Source organism: Antennarius striatus, chromosome 4 (assembly GCF_040054535.1).
Source record: "Antennarius striatus isolate MH-2024 chromosome 4, ASM4005453v1, whole genome shotgun sequence".
NCBI classification, from domain to species: Eukaryota; Metazoa; Chordata; class Actinopteri; order Lophiiformes; family Antennariidae; genus Antennarius; species Antennarius striatus.
Genome location: NC_090779.1, coordinates 3,565,688 through 3,582,553, shown reverse-complemented (window position 1 = coordinate 3,582,553; position 16,866 = coordinate 3,565,688). Strand labels below are relative to the sequence as shown.

The 16,866-nt window shown below is 40.7% G+C and overlaps 1 protein-coding gene across 3 annotated transcripts in view; it reads right to left on the bottom strand.

Annotated features, from left to right (window-relative positions):
- The window catches only part of bcar1 (BCAR1 scaffold protein, Cas family member), a 40,633-nt gene that overhangs the window by 8,131 nt on the left and 15,636 nt on the right, over positions 1–16,866 (bottom strand). For all 3 annotated transcript variants that reach the window (XM_068312133.1, XM_068312134.1, XM_068312135.1), the window contains exons 2-5: positions 11,814–12,551; positions 2,626–2,775; positions 1,473–1,568; positions 474–842 (exon numbers count right to left, since the gene is read on the bottom strand). In XM_068312133.1, coding sequence (XP_068168234.1) covers positions 474–842; positions 1,473–1,568; positions 2,626–2,775; positions 11,814–12,551 — 1,353 coding nt within the window. The remainder of the gene's footprint in view (positions 1–473; positions 843–1,472; positions 1,569–2,625; positions 2,776–11,813; positions 12,552–16,866) is intronic.

Sequence of the window (16,866 nt, the reverse complement as noted above, 5' to 3'; positions counted from 1 at the left end):
GAGGCATAGTGATAATCAATCAACTTTTAATTTCTTAGCACTTAATAGCATCAGTAGACATTTCAAAGTGCTTTAACAGACAGAAATCCAACAGGACCTCACAGGGTCTAACTAAGTCCTCGCTCTCGCTGCGGCGCGTAAAACAAGCTGACGTCGTGTTGCCTTTGGTCGATTTTAATAAGGCAGAATCATGCAGGCGAGTCTCGTGACGAGAAACAGGCGTGAGAGCTAAACATTACGGCGATTCCCGGTTTCGAAATCTAAGCGGACAAATGGAAAAATTGTGAATATATTTGTTGAATGGAAGTGCATTTAAAGCTTGCGTCCCAGTGACGCACGCTGTCTGACGTTCGTGCGTCCCTGTCAAAAAAATGGGTGTCAAAGACGCAAGAACAAACTCAAATGTCTGTCATACATTATCACTGGCTCTATATAAATATGAATCAATTGAATGGAACGTGGGACTGTCCTACCTGTGGTGGAACATCATAGACATGGTTGTCCCTCATCTCTCCCCCTCTGTCCTCTCGTTCCCGAGGGAAGTCATAGACATCCTGGGTGGGGTGAACTCCAACCCTCAGGCTTGCCGGAAAGTCATAGATTTCCTGAGGCACCTGACCGACTCCGCCCCTTTCTCCATGGTAATGTTTGTCAGTCAAGATAGGAGGCGGAACGTCATACACATCCTCTGGAATCGGTGGCTCATCATCATCGTCATTGAGGCTGTTGTGCAGAGCCGGTGGCTTGAGTTTGGCAAAGTGGGGTGGTACATCGTACGTCTCCTCTCTGATTGGCTGACCATCAGGAATGCCTTTATTGACAGATGGAGGGAAGTCATAGACCTGTGGAGATGCATTCGGTGTTTAGTGCATTGATCATTGTTTTGGTCTCACAGAACAAATGTCACGATGTCTGAAATAATTTCAGGTTAGGATTAACTAGTATCTCTAATTTTGCACATAGCTCATAATTACAACATTGAACTGTATTGATTCTTTGATTTCATATTGTTGCTCATTCCTTTGACCAGCATGCAGATCGATCACCTTAACTGGTTGTACTTGAATTGACGGCTCCTACACTACAATGTGGACAAACATGATCAACAAATGGTTTGGGAAATTTATTAATGGCTCTGCTTCACATGTCCTTGGTCTTAATGCATTAAGAGTTGATTTATTGATTTTAATATTTGTTTTAACTATTTCAATGCAAGATTCACAGATGTGGATATTTTTCTTTATTTTTATTTCTCAATTTTTTTATTTGATATCTTATATAGTGTAAATAAGTCAGTGTATCGTTCTGACATTGATTGCAGACAGATTTATATTCCAAACAATGTTCACAAGGAACAAAAACAAATTAAATAAAGGTTGTTAAGAATTCTCAGACCCACATATCTTGGGCAACTGTAACTAGACAGAAAGAAGTGTCTGAACTGCATGCTGTATGACACAACAATACTTTACCGTCTGCTGGGTGTTCTTGTCTGCGGTTGGTAGGGTGTCATACACATTTGGACCACTAGAGGGCCCCTTTACCACCATGGGAGGGGTGTCATAAACCTGAGCACAGGGAGAAAACATTGTTAAATATACATATAAGCCATCAACTCCACACCAGAATGAATGAATGAATGAATGGCCCAGTGCCGGGGGCTATAGAGGTGGCTGACTGCCCCTCGACCACACTGGTCACAAGTCTCTGGAAACTGAGGACGACAGCCTTTGTGGCTTTCCATACATTTTAACACTTTAACATGCACTGATAGTTTGATAAAAATGTAATTGTAATAGTCTAAGTGATTAAAAATAAGTTGTTAAAAAGGTACTATAAACCCATTTCTGAAAATGTTTTGCTGTGTAAAATGGAAATAAACAGTTTTTGAATGTGTTCTAAAAGCCTGCGTATGGTCCTTTCTAGACTGCTAATGCTAATGGCTAACACATCACTACATTAAATGTTGTAAGCAATTTGTTGATAAGCATTTAGTCTTTGGAAACAGACTTAACATTATCTATAGCACAAGTACAATAGATAGATTTACTGCAAAAAAGAAAACAGGATTCTTTGTAATTGACAGAGGCTCACCATGGACTCATTTGAGTGTCACTGGCTGTGTCATTTGTGGATCAATAATGAAACTACATTCTCATTAACACAAACTAAAAGGGTGTACATATGAGACACGTTGTCTCAAAACTTTTTAGGATTTGAATTTTTACTCACACTGTGTTGTAATAATGAGATGAACTTTTTAATTTAAAAAAAAAAAAATTTGTGAATAAAAAAAAAAAAAAAAAATAATGAGTTGAACTTCATAGCAAACCAGCACTTAGACCTATCCAGTAAAAAAGGTCAGACTGGCCACTTTGCTGCATCCCTCTAGGGCTTCTGTTCTGTGTTTTTATTTTCCTTTTCATTTTGATTGTGTACTGGACTTAGATTTGTAAATGTTGTGTGACGTGTCTGTGCAGAGCATTTTGGATTTAAACACTTTAAACCTGAACTTTGTATCATATGAATACTTAAAACGCTATGAAAACTGAGCAAAATACACAAGTACTACTGCGAAAACAATTATGTGCAGACATGCACATTCACACATACACACAGTCTGACCTGAGTGTTGTACTGCTGACGGGTGGGGGGCACGTCATATATGTCCTGTTGGGTCACGGGCTGATGTCTGGGAGGGACATCATATTCGTCCTGCTCTGGTTTCACCGTGTCGTACACGTACACCTGTCCAACCCGAGTAGGAACCACCACCTGCACCCAAAAGCAGAATCAGAGGAAGGTTAGGAATGGAGTCAGGCTGAACAGAAGAGGTCAGAGGTCAACCCTACTAGAAAGGACAACTATTCAGGTCAATGGACAAATGTCTAATATCTTACAGCAAAAACAATACTACAAACTTTGGAAAATGCAAACTTTTGAACCTGGACTGCAGACTGTTATCTTTTGAAAATTCTGCCATGTAAATGAGCAAAATGCAACTGTTCTGCCAATGATGACACACAAATTTCCAGTTCACTGCTTGATCTCACTTGTACTGTAGGCTGTGGCGTTCATTGAAGCTCCTGCAAAGAAAATTTCTTCCATAACTACAGTGATTTTATTTTGCAAGGTTGATTTTGAAAGGGAACACTGCCATGTACTGCCCTGATATTATTACTACATCATTTACAATTGCTTTTGTGGATGTCCAGGGACCATTTCTACAACTTGTACTGTGGACACTTCTTTGGAAATGGAAACGTTCCCATTCTGTGAAACCTCTGTCACACTAACAGGACCTACAATTAAAATACTAAGTGTGACAAATTCAAAAGTCTAAAAGTGGAATGAAAAGTGTTTCGCCAGCTGATGATGTGACGACGATGGTGGATAGAATACAGAGAGTTTGCAATGCTGTCATCAAAGCTGTGACTAAAGGATCTACATCATAAAATATTGGGGTTTGTTTACACTGTTCTGCTTCCTGCATAAGTCCACAGGCTTTAATTCATAGTTCTGATTTGTTATATAATGGTGTAATTAAACTTAAAATACTATTTAGTTACTTTACATGTAAACAGTCAAGACAATACAGTTTTCACAAAAATACTGGACTTTTCCAAGGTTCACATTTTTTTAGACGACAGATTGTTTAACTGTGACTCTTTAAAGATATATTTTTTCATATTCCATTCTTTTTTTCTGTATAATTCCATCTGGCTCAAATAAACAAGCCTTTCAACAGTATTGATGACACTTGGGTAAGTGCCAGAGGTGTCCGACAGAGGAATGGATGCATGAGTACACACACGCACACGTACACACACACACACCCACGTTATTGATGACCTGCCCTAGTCAAACTTGACAGCAGACACACACTTAACGTTAAGTGATTGGTTGGTTTGTGTTACATGTAGCTACACTGACAGACTGCTCCTCATTCAGATCAGGACTATTAAGTCAGTGCTCTCCACTAAAGTGACATCTGTCTCCACTAAAGTGACATCTGTCTGCTGGCAAGTATATGAATGAATGTGGATGTCATTCAAGTGCAGTGTTTGCATTATTACTCATGTGTTTCTGTGTCTATGTTCTTCTTGCCAACAGCTTAATCAGATAAAATTTTATGATCAACCTTTAACGCGTAACTGAAAGATTTGAGGAAGAAAAAAATCGAAATAGAATGATTCATATTTTTATGTTTTCCTTAAGAGTTTTGCCAGGGCCAACAAAATGAAACAAGAGTAGAGTGCAGTCTTCTTCTAATAAAAAAGCGTCTTTTGGTTAACACCTACATTAAACCGTAGGGTGTGGATATGTTTCCAAGAATTGGTCTTTGTCCACTATGTGGCGCTAGAGAATAGTAACCTACCTTCTCTTTAAGTAAAACTTAAAGATGATCATCCAATGAATATTTAAAACAGAAGGAAAATGTAGTGTCACATGAGACTATTTTAGTTTACCAGCAGGGGGTGCTATCACTATGACTGAATACATTCAATGGGTGACATACCATGCAAAGTCTGGACGTGAGTGGAGAGTTATAAGATCCTTTAACATACTGTACTGTGTTATGGTGTACCGTTACCGTGAACCAGCAGCAGATCATCTTCACATTAAAGCACCACTGAAGGTCTTCTGATTAAATCTGAGGTCAACACCTGGACAAGCCATCAGGGGTACAGGGAATTGTGACATTTTCTGTTGTTTGCGTTACAAAAGATTTTTCACACTGATCCAACATGTGACATTTTGTAAAAAGCTGGACTAATCACAGAGGATCCATAACATCTTCATCTTTCATGACGTTTGATAAAAATACAGGATTCAGAAGTCAGACAAGTAGTGACGGCGGCTTATTTTAGGATCTAGAAGGTGCCACAGAGCTGCTTTACCATGTATAGAGGTAACCAAAACTACATTCTGATATGGGGACATCTTCACGATAGGGCTGTGATGCAACACCTGAAGGATGGCAAAGACAAGGCCATGAACAGTGGAGAAGACAATGTGCTGTTTCACAGTAAATATATAAACCATTCACAATGCAGACACGGACAGACTTTTAATTATAACTGAATGCATGAGACGTCTTCATAGAAAGTTTTACACACATGTCCTCATCTAAATGTCCTTCTGAAAGCCTAGCTGGATCTGATGGTTGAAATTTTACGGATGTCGGTGGAGTCCGTTTTCTAACGCTGTAAATCCACATGGATCGAATTGACTACCACATTTGTTGAGTGTGTTAAATTTTGGTGAGCATCCCAGCATCCCCAGTCTCAACACACACTTCCTTTCCAGGGTTTTGCAAATTACATTAACTATTTATTAACTAACACCTAGTATACTGTATATATTATATAATAACATGCCTACCGATGACATGTTTTTCCCTCACAAAAAAATGGTTTATGCATTTCTTTGTTTTTTCTGGGTTAGGTTGGATGGTTTGTGTCTTTCGCTTTTTTTTAAAGCTCCACTCTTCAACTGTCAGAAATGAAACTTCACATTACTCCATGTTGATCTCAGCACCTCTTTAAATTTCACGCAAATTTTCTCTCAAATTGTGGCTTTAATAAATCTAGTCATACCATAAACATGTTGGATTGGCTGGTTTTAAATTGGTGATATGATGGCCACATTGGCCAGCCCTCCCAGTACTCAGCATTTCAATCAAGTCCTTGTACAGCTGGTACTATTACTGTCAAGTATTACTCACTGTTCAACTGCTGACCTTTGATCCAACTAATGTCCTCATTCCCAGCACAACATACTTGACAAACCTCACCTTTTCTTTCTGTATTTTTCTCTGCTTAATGGCAATGTGAATAGGATGGTTTCTGAAAAAGTCACTATAGTTTTTATGTATAGAAATATGTCACAGCAAATCCAGAACACACTCAGATGAAGTCCAGTCTTCCAGCTACAAAATGACCACAGTAACCACATAAAGGGAAAATCTCTATAAAGCTGCACCAAAAACACATCTAACAGCGCAGATGTGATGTTGAAAGAAAGGAGTGTAAAAATAGAGAGTCCTACTTACAGTCCTAGGATTGGGTGGTTTGTCTGAACTGGTGAACATGGCTGCTTCAGATCCTTATCTGTGCTCTACTTTCCACTGTGCTGCTGTCTAAGTGGAGCGCATGCCTACACTTAAACCACTTCATTTCTCCGTGAATGTAATACTACTCATACACTTTTCGGTACATACCATTCTATTAGTGTTTTTTGCTGTGCAGTAATGTTCATATACCGAAAGCAAAGATATACTGGAATGATATTTTCCCCATTTCTTTCAAGACTAAAATGGACTACTTGGTTTAGTGGTTATGGACATCATTAGTACGCATAAGCAATGTACAAAAGTTTTGTGATTGTAATAAGTTCCAACACAGATTAAATGGTTACCATAGTTGCCACCTAATGTGATTCTCTTGTTGCTCTTATGTACAAATCAGTGCTGGCACATCGGAGAGAAGTTATGAGAAATTATGTTAATTTAAATTGCAATCTTCTCTCTGAATGACACAACATCTCACTGAGCTGACACAAACCTCACCTACAAACAAAAATAATTAGATGATAGTGTATCTTATCTCTGTATCTTATCTCTGTTCTCTTCTGCGCATGCGCGAGCAGGCTGCAGTTTCCTCTGCTCAGAGCGAGTTTGTTTGCATAATTTTGCGTTTTTTTCTATGTTTCTGCGTGTATTTTTCTAACGTTAAATTATATAATGTATAGTGATATGCTAGTGTACTCCAGGGAGGAGTTGATGTCCATGAGGGTGCAATTTCCTCCGGGATTAATAAAGTATCTATCTATCTATCTATCTTAAAAGAAACCATTACTGTCCATGTTACTGCAAATCTTAATTTACATGTAGATGCTGAAATAAAGACTGTAAACTGTTGCATGAGCATAAAGCAGTACTACTACCAACACAGAAACAATGGATGACAAAGAGTTTGAGCCACAGCCTGTAAATACAAGAAGGTATGTGGGACATGTGGTCATATGCACACACACACACACACACACACACACACACACACACACACACACACACACACACACACACACACACACACACACACACGGCAAGGGTCTTAATAGCTTAGCTCATGGGGAGACAGATTGCATCTCAGGGAAGCACTAACACACTCCACCACCAGACTGAACTGGATTCCAGCCCCACAGGGTCTGACTGCTGTGTGCTGGTTGTGTGTGTACAGGTTCAGATGGCTGTCTGGTGATTCTGGCAAAATTCAAATAAAACGATTTGCTACTGACACAGTAACGGGACACATTCACATACCACTGCAAATTCAATAGTATTTTACCTCAATATAAAGTATCTATGACTGTTTGAGGCCCGATTTGTTGACTGTACCAGACAGGTGTCTGATATTATGAAATGTTAAACATTGTGTAACATTTAACGTTCAGTAATAGTTTCATTTTCCACTGAAGCTGACAGAAGCGTGTAGACTGTAGACTAACGCTTAGTGGTAGGGCGCGTGGTAGAGCGGGTCGTCCAATATCTCACGATCGGCGGTTGGATTCCCGGTCCCGCCCAAAAAAACAACTGGAGGTGAGCTGACAGTTCGAGGTGTCAGCTCACCTCCGGAGCACTGCCAAGGCGCCATTTATGGGTTGCTCATTTTGGGTGCGCCACAAAGGAGCTGCCCGCTACAGCGTACAGGCCCCTTTGTGCTTGTTCAGGGCCTGTACACACACACACACACATATATATATATGCATGATTTCAAATAACGAGAGTGTGCCGCTAATTTCCCTGCAGGGATTAAAATCAGTATATTAAATAAATTCATTAATAAATACCCTTACATTTAGTTTTGCAAATCATCATTGGTTGCGCTAACGTGCCAAACAAAACAATCCCAAAAAGTAAAACTGTTAACCCTTCCAGCACAAGCTGCAGATCATTTCTGCTGCTGGATGTGTGATATAATGTTACTGTCATGTGTTTAGTTTGTATACACAAAAAACGTTTTGAGATGTGGGAAGGAAGAATGGCATGTTGATGACATTACATGAATGGCCCACAACTGCAAGACTAGTAGAAGTGATGAGCAAACACAAAGAACAAAATCAACCAAAAATGTCTTCCATTAAACTAAATAACATTAATCATTGTATAAGATAAAATCAGGCACCATGAGAGAGATGATGAGTTTGAAGCGTATGTGAGACATCACACTACATGCCAATGCTGTGTTACGCCATACCGGTTCAACCATTTTTTACAGCAGTCAATTTTTGTTGAGAAGTAGTGATGGATCTTTTATATGTTAACATGGTGGACATGGATTCTAACACTAGCACATTCAGACACTTCAACCAGTTCAACCACAATCAGTCTCCATTTAGCCTCTACATGGTGCTGATTAAAGGAGTTTGTACAAATAAACATGCATGTGCATGTACACACACCCACATGCACACACAGCAAGTGAGTGTCCTATCTCTTTAATTCATATGGTATGCATTGCAATAACCATCACTTCAATAATTAGCAATAATAGTAATACAGGTAGTCCTCAAGATAAGAACATCTGACCTACGAACTTTCGTAGAAACAGTCCACCATACGCTGTCATGTTTGACTACTGTAATTCCACTTTCTGCCACAACCCCCGCCGAGCAGTGTAACATTAGCACCCCATTAATTCAGATTTCACGTCACGTTAAAATAACTCAGCAAATCTCAGAGTAAGTGAACAGTTTGCTCTGATGTCAGATTTCATGAGGTCTTCTTTCCTGTTGGCGTCATCTGCAACGTTGTTTTCTCCACATCTCTGAACTTCTGAGCAGGAAACGCACCACGATGTATTTATGTTCATGGAGACATTCACCGACATGGAGACTGAATACAACTCAATCAGGATGAAAGTTATAGCCAGCGATGTAGGCTATAGACCTGTAAGAAAACTCCGTCACTTCCTGCTGTTAGTTCATTTCTTTTTATTTACTGATGCCTGGAAGCAGCAGTAAATGCCAGCTGAATGCTGAATTCTGAATGTTTTGCTAGTTGAAATTAACTTTTAGTTGAGATAAATGAGAAACTTAATGAAATAAAGAGTAATCAAACCTAAAGGGACGTGCCTGACTTCTGATAACCAGGAAGGGCATCAGCGCGTCATTCACGTCAGTGTGGTGGAATACCTCAGTGGATTAAAGCCGGGCTTAGCCTCTACACCCTCGAGGAGACAATTCATTCAGCAGAGGTAGAGATGTTTAAGTTACATTACAGTTATACAGTATTTTATTTTGTTTATGTGTTGTCTTTATACTCTTTACTTGTTTCTGGTCAGTCTTAGGGAATACTACTTATTTAATATTTAGTAATAATGACATTTAAATGACCTAAAATGGCAATTATAGATTGAAATTGAATAAATAACGACTTACAAACGATCCAGCTCACGAACAGCCTTTCGTAACAAATAGTGTTTGTAGGTTGAGGACTATCTGTAGTTTAACAATTTATATTCAACATTAAATATCTATCTTAGACCAGGTGCAAACGGGCATGAGGTGTCAGTCTAATTCTCCCACCGATGCAGCTGTCACTTTCATGCTCAGTGCACACATAGATTTAGTGTCAGTTACATTTAACACCCACGACTGTTGATCTTCAATGAGATGAGCTCATCACACTGCAAATGGCCATGAAAAACCTGATTACAAATCAGAGGCACAGAATTTTTACTGATATTTAAGGTGATAAGATAGAAGGATGCAGCCACACTATTAATGAGATCAACTATGATATCACTGAAATGTGCACAGAAATGTCCATCCTTCTGCCACTTCACAGCCTCACATTTCACTGCACCGCCACCAGTGGAAGAGTGAACAGATGACAATGGTTTGACTCCAAAGTATTTCTCAATTGCTTGACCTTTTGCTCATATTGAAGAACAGGAAAATGAAAATTGCATCCTGTCAGCATATACAGAAACATTAATATTTAATGGAGTCAAGCTGCCACTGGTGAAGGCAGCAGAGAGGCACTTATTGAGTCTCCTGCTAAAAGATTTCTGCAGGTAATTAATATTTAATTTATAATGTTCCTATAAACAATGTATTATTTCACCAAGCCACATCTCATCTGCTATTAATCTCAATAAAAATTTATAACCTTCCATCTCTGGTCTGTGGACTGTGCGCATGATTTGGCAAGAAGCTGCAGGCTTAACATGAAGGGGTGCTATTTTTTTGGACATCCTTGTGGGAAACTTTGTTAAATAAATTTTGCAGCTAAACTTATAAACAAAATAGCACGCACAATGCACAACGTACAGGCACAGGTTGAATTTGCATTAACTACAGCTATTGCAATATTTTAAGTTTTTGAAGTGACTGACCTTTTACAAAGATGTGCAGTAACCCTATTCCACACCTAAATAGCAGCACACTTGATTACAGTATTTTCCGCACTATAACACGCACTTAAAACCCTTTAATTTTCTCAAAAACTGACAGTCCGACTGATAATCCAGTGCGCCTTATATATAAAAAAAACTTTTAAGATGGGTCATTCAATAAAGATGCGTTCTCAGCACTCAGCTGTAACCTCAACCCCCATGCTGTTGCCTATCTGGTCAGCAGCCCAAACGGAAAACATAAGTCTATCTGCCCCCCCACCCCACAGTTACCTGCTGTTACAGGTGTCAACCATATTTGTGAATCAATTGTAGCGCAGCGCAATCTAGTGGATAACATAACCACAGCCACTACAGTAGTTTCTATTCTATAGGCCTTATAATGTGGTGCGCCCTAGTTTTAAAATAGGCCATTCATTTAAGACCCGCCTTATACTGTAATCAGATGCGCCTTATAATCTATTGCACCTTATATATGAACTTTTTTTTAAAAATAGGGCATTTGTTGAAAGTGTGCCTTATAATCCAGTGCACCTTATAGTGCGGAAAATACTGTATATAGACTCCACTCGGGTGATGTGACAGACAACTAATGTTTCTCAGCTTAAAATTGTAACGACTTGAGACATTTAATTTACTACAGTCACAATATTATCATTATCAAGGTAAATATTGCAATTCAGAGAAATCTCTGAATGTAAAGGATATCGCTGAAAAACACGTTTGGACAGTTGTGACGTTTGGCCCCTCAACCTTAAAGTTCTGTAGTGACGTCACTGCATTAATAACAGACATGTGGAACTGGTTTGTAATCTGGGAGTCAATGTTGTCTGTCAGTGCTGATTCAAACATATCTTCTTAATCTGTAGCAGTGATGGTTCTTGATTTTCAAATATTTTAACATGACTATTGCTTTTTTTTTTTTTTCTGCCTCGAGAGCAGCAAAGTCATCAAGCACTTACAGAAAACCGGGGGGTTGAATATCTTCCTGTCACACTGACTAGAGTAATAGTAATGCTGTTCTCCACCAGTGTGATCATCCTCCTGTGCTGGATCTAAATCTGAATAAACATCTGAATCCTAAATCTGTCACTATGGAAACTTTCATATTTAACTGCTTTTAACTTTGGGTCTTTCTGATCAGTTTATTTTGGAGGATCAAATTAAGTCTCTCAACTGAGAGAAAAGTGAAAGGCCTAATTTAGCTTAGCTGGGGTATGGGGGGGTGGTGTTTAAAAGAGATGTTGCACGTGTTCCTTGTTACCCCCCACTGACACGGGTGCGATCTATTTCATTGTTCATCACTGAATTCTTCTCTATCATTTGTGTAATTTTGAATGTCATTTTAGTCACACCTTCTTTCTGCTCAGTTTATCCATGATGGACCCTTACCTTGCCCAGTGGTTTGCTGCTGGTGTCCCAGTTCCTCTTATCCAGGGAGGGCGGCACCTGGTAAACATCCTGCCCAGCTCCTGTCCCTCCAGCTGGCACTGCCCCCTGGCCTGGTCCTGGGCCTACAGAGGGGGGCACCTGGTAGATATCCTGCACAGGCAGCGGGCCCTGTCTCTGGACCAGCATCGGAGCTTTGCTCGGGGGTCCTGGCTGGACCTGAGATGGGGGTCCACTTGGGCCAGAGGGAACCTGGTATACACTTTGGGGGCTTGGTTTGGGGCCATGAGAGGGAGGCATCATATAGACAGAGTCAGGGTTAGGCTTTGGGGGTCTAGTGGTCGAATAGGCCTGGTGCATAGATGAGTACTGAGCTGAGGGGAGGGGCTTGTTAGTGAACACAGATGAGGAGGAAGTAGCAACAGCAGCAGATGACGAAGCAGGTATTGGTTTGGCATAGTTGCTCAGAGACGGGAGGGGCCTCTGCCCCAGGGACACAGGACAAGGGGCAACTGGATCTGGTGTGGAAGGTGTTGTCTGCTGTTTGCCGTCGTACATGCCGACCAGGATCTTTAGGCGGTTGCCGGGGACGATGCCTTGGCGACCGTGGAGGGAGCAGAGCCACCAGCCGTCCAGCCCCTGTGTGTCACGCTCCAACACCGTCATGATGTCACCCTTACGGAAGGACAGCTCATCCGGAGACTCTGCTACATTGTCATACAGTGCCTTGGCCAGTACATTCTATGAAAGAGATAAACATACTTAAGGTTAAATATTGAAGACATAATTACACACATTAGGTCAGAGGACAGCAAAGCATGTTAGTATTGCATTAGAATAGGAGAACACATTTCCCCTGCTCCTTACAGCCTCGAGCAGCTCCTCTACTTCCTCTGAGCTACAGTCCAGGCGCAATCAGCACAAAAGCACACATTGATGACGTTACCAAACCTTCTTTGGATGACTATTTAGTACAAAACTGTGGCCGTGACAAATTTTCTCATGAGTTGCCATAGAGTGTGTGTCCTGACGATCCAAGCTGTGTACATAACCAGAATGGGAGCTCATGCACACAGTCATGACATCACTAGTCCTCATAAATGACTCAGGGGAAGGCAACGTACAAGGACAATAAACTGCCCTTAGTGCTTGATAATAGAACCACAAATACAATTAATGGCTTGAACAACTTTGAGTGTATTTCACAGACAAAAGGCATTTGATGGGCAGTATGGGGACTGCACCAGAGTGGTGATTAACACACAGAGCACTGCAGCAGCAGTATGTTGTATGATGGCACTGACCACATTTAATCATAGAAGCACAAATGGGTTACTAAGCAGTTTCAGTTACTAAACCTTTTGATTGAACCCTTTGGCCACACATGCTGTCAATGGAAAACCAGCCTGCAAATGGAAACACCTCACCTTCATATCTCTCTCAAACTAAACCAATATTTGTCGTCCACATCTGAAACAGACTCACTCGCCTCCTCCTGTGTGTGTCTAGCTCACCTATTCCAGACTGGTACAGCTTGTACTCAGTCTGCCCCCCCCCACCACCACCACCACGCACACACACACACACACACACACACACCCACACCCACACACACACAGCAAAGCGCTTCTCACTAAAATAAGGCCATTTCATTAGCTTCCAGATTTGTAGTCTGCCTTGTCTTTGACAGCACTGTATATATTAAGACCTGTTCATTGCTTCAGAGTGAGCTCGGAATGAGACAGAGAAAAACCATAACACACAGACGTCATGCAGTCTACTGGCTCAATTAACGTACAAAAAGAAGGAAATACATTGACTGATCCAGTCAAAATTATGTGACAATGACTCCATGAAAGAGGTGGATTTATCAAACACGAAACTTTCCTCAAGCTATGAGACCATACTGTTAGCCTCATTGACTTTAGCAGTGGTCAGTGAAACAAACTGGCATCACCTGTGAGCCCCATAACCAGCCCCCATCACACACACCACATTGTATGTCAGACAAATAGAACATTCATTTCACATTTGTTGAAATGCAATTCTGTGGAAGACACCACCTATCCAGATCCTGCATGAATCCAGCCGGAGCGTGAGCTTGATCCTGTTGCGTGTGTGCGTCTTTGGGAGTGACCTGCTGAGGACCACCAAGCTGTAAAGCCAGTCTGACATGGTGGCTAAACAGTGGTTATAATATTATGTGATGTTCGACATGAGATTACTTTGTGGAGAAAAAAGTAGCAGCTGTAGATAAAAACAAGTTGTGCTCTTTCCCTTTAATGGGTATGCTCTACATCAGGGGTCTTCAGTAAAATTTGAAGGTCCAGCTGTCAATCTGTCTGTCTGTCCTGAGGTTCATACAGACAGACACACACACAAAGAAAGGTTTTGAACAGAAAAAATCTGTTTAGCTCATCTTTCAGTTAAACAAAATCTCTTCAACTTCACATTTGGGCTGATAATAAATTCCTCAATGTGCGTCACAGGAACATTGTCAAAGGAAAAGGAAATAAAATAAATATTTGCTTCAGTTATTTCACATCTCATTTCGTAAACAGAGTGGGAAAAATCATGTGTTCTTTCAATATCACATTTGGATGCAGATCCAGAAGTTGTCTCTGCAGAGATCCATCTGTTCACGTCTCTACCCAAGAGAACGTGGTGACATTTCTGACCAGAAGGTGAAGGGAAGGAAGGAAGGAGCACTCCTCACAGGAAGCATCTCACCCTGAATTTACATGAACGCTGTAAGATGATATCAGGCATCAGAGACGGCGTAAACATAATAAAATCAGATCGCACACAGAAGACTGAGGCTCTCTGTGTGTGTTCATTGCTCTGTTAATTCCTGCTCTATATTGGACACGAGACTCCGCTGTCAATCGGTTATCACTGATATCCAGTTCTCTGGATTCCAGGACAGGCAGACATCCTGTTACTGGTAACAGAGGTGAGGTGTGTCTGTTTCTGGAGCTCCACTACTGCTGAAGCGAGCCTGGGCCTGCCTGTCTGTCCGTCTTTCTCTCTCCCTCTTCCTGTCTGTATGTCTGCCTGTCTCTCTCTCTCAGAACTACGCAATACACAATCTTACATTCCAGACATGTCACAACACACACACACACACACACTTCCAATAAAGATCAGAAAATAAATCAGAATAGGGATTCTCCTTTTCCTCTGCTCCTCCTGTCATGGCATGTTGGGTTGTTCTTGACAAATACTGTAGTTAGTCAACCAGCAGCGCACACACACACACACACACACACACACACACACACACACACACACACACACACACACACACACACACTATAGTGTGTGTGTGTCAACAAGCAGCACAAAGCCTTGTCCCAGCGGACCATGTAGGCGAAGGTGGAGCTGACTTCTGTAACATGTTTACATGTGGTGGGTAGGAGTCCTTCATCATTTCTTATCTGATCATGTGTTCTGTGGCTGCTGCCATGTTAAACTGAACGTTCCATTTTGTTTCAGCAGAACAATGAATGAAACAAAACCTCAGGTGCTCTGCATTTGTAAGCAGCCTTGGTGGTAAATCTGGATTATCAAACAGTCCCAGCTTTATGTGTTATGCTGTGGCTTTGATGGAAGGTGATCCCATCTGTAGAAATGCCACCTTCAGGCTATGACTAATAGCAGAAAACAACAGCAGACGCTGTGTAGCCTGAGGCATCGGGTACTGTAGAGGCGTGAACTGAGTGTTGCTCAACCTGATGACAGACAACACACAAATGGCAGGCAGATATACACAACACCACCTTGCACAGAGCAGAGTCAACTGGAAGGTGGACCAATCAAATCTAATACACAAATCACTGCAATTATTGACTTTTTTGGGTAAATGACAAGAACTGACATTTGTTATGTAAAAACTTGCTCCAATTCATTCTACACTGAAACAGAACTGAATGAAAATCACTGCCCTCCGGCTATGCCTGAACTGAAAGGACGTTTCTCACCAGGTTGGATTAAATGTGTTAGCAATGAAAATTATTTAGGTTCTGTTCCCTCCCAGTCAGTTAAAGTCAAGGTGCCGATATTGTGCAATCAGAAAGAAGAAAAAACACAGAACACAGAAAACACACTGTCAACAAACACACAATGTGTGGACTCACTTCGCCATGAAAAGAAAAACCATAGAGCGGTATAGAGACCGTGTTCCACAATAGCATCAATGCATCCAGTTCAGACACAATGAAGCGACATTAGTAACCTAGTGGAAGTATTTTACATACAGTTATGTCTTCTACATTAAATATGTCAAATTCATGGCCCGGGGGCCAAATGTTGCCTGCCACATCATTTTATGTGGCCCGCGAGAGCATAAAAGGTCAGTGTCTAAAAATAAATAGGTCAAATGCGTGCTTTTTTTTACCAGAAACCACATTTCCCACAATGCAGTTATTAAGGTAATTAAGGAATTAAGTTAATATCCTAACTTGTAATTCATGTTACTTTTCTTTATTCATTGGATTGTTTGATCCTTGACTGATGGAGTTCTGTGGGTTTCATAACCTGAAAAATTTTAAGGATTTATGTTGTAACAGAGCACCAAGCAAAAAAGATTTGAGCAACTTTTAATGTTTTTAACTTGAATAAGTAATAAATTCAGCAATTTTAAACATTAATGAGTAGTTACTTGTAGTTAGATTACATTGAGTTACATTTACTTACATTTATCATTTAAATCTGACCCTTTAAGGAGAGCCATTATGTTGATGTGGCCCTCAGTGAAAATGAGTTTGACAACCCTGTTCTAGATTAAGGTGTTATAGAACTGAACCTGAACCAGTGCCTCTCCAGCTCCGAGTCAGTATCAGGTTGACATATGCTGTAACACACTCAGCCAGCGTATCTTTGGTTCATTCTCAGCATTAACTTGTTATGTCCCCAATTGTTAGCTGCTTAGCTAACCAACAATTCTGTCAGCTTCCATTCACAAGGAGGTCATTTTAAAACGAGTCGTCACACAAGAGATACCATCGTACATACACACTCCCCACGCCTGTGTTTAAGGGCTTTACTATCCTGCAAT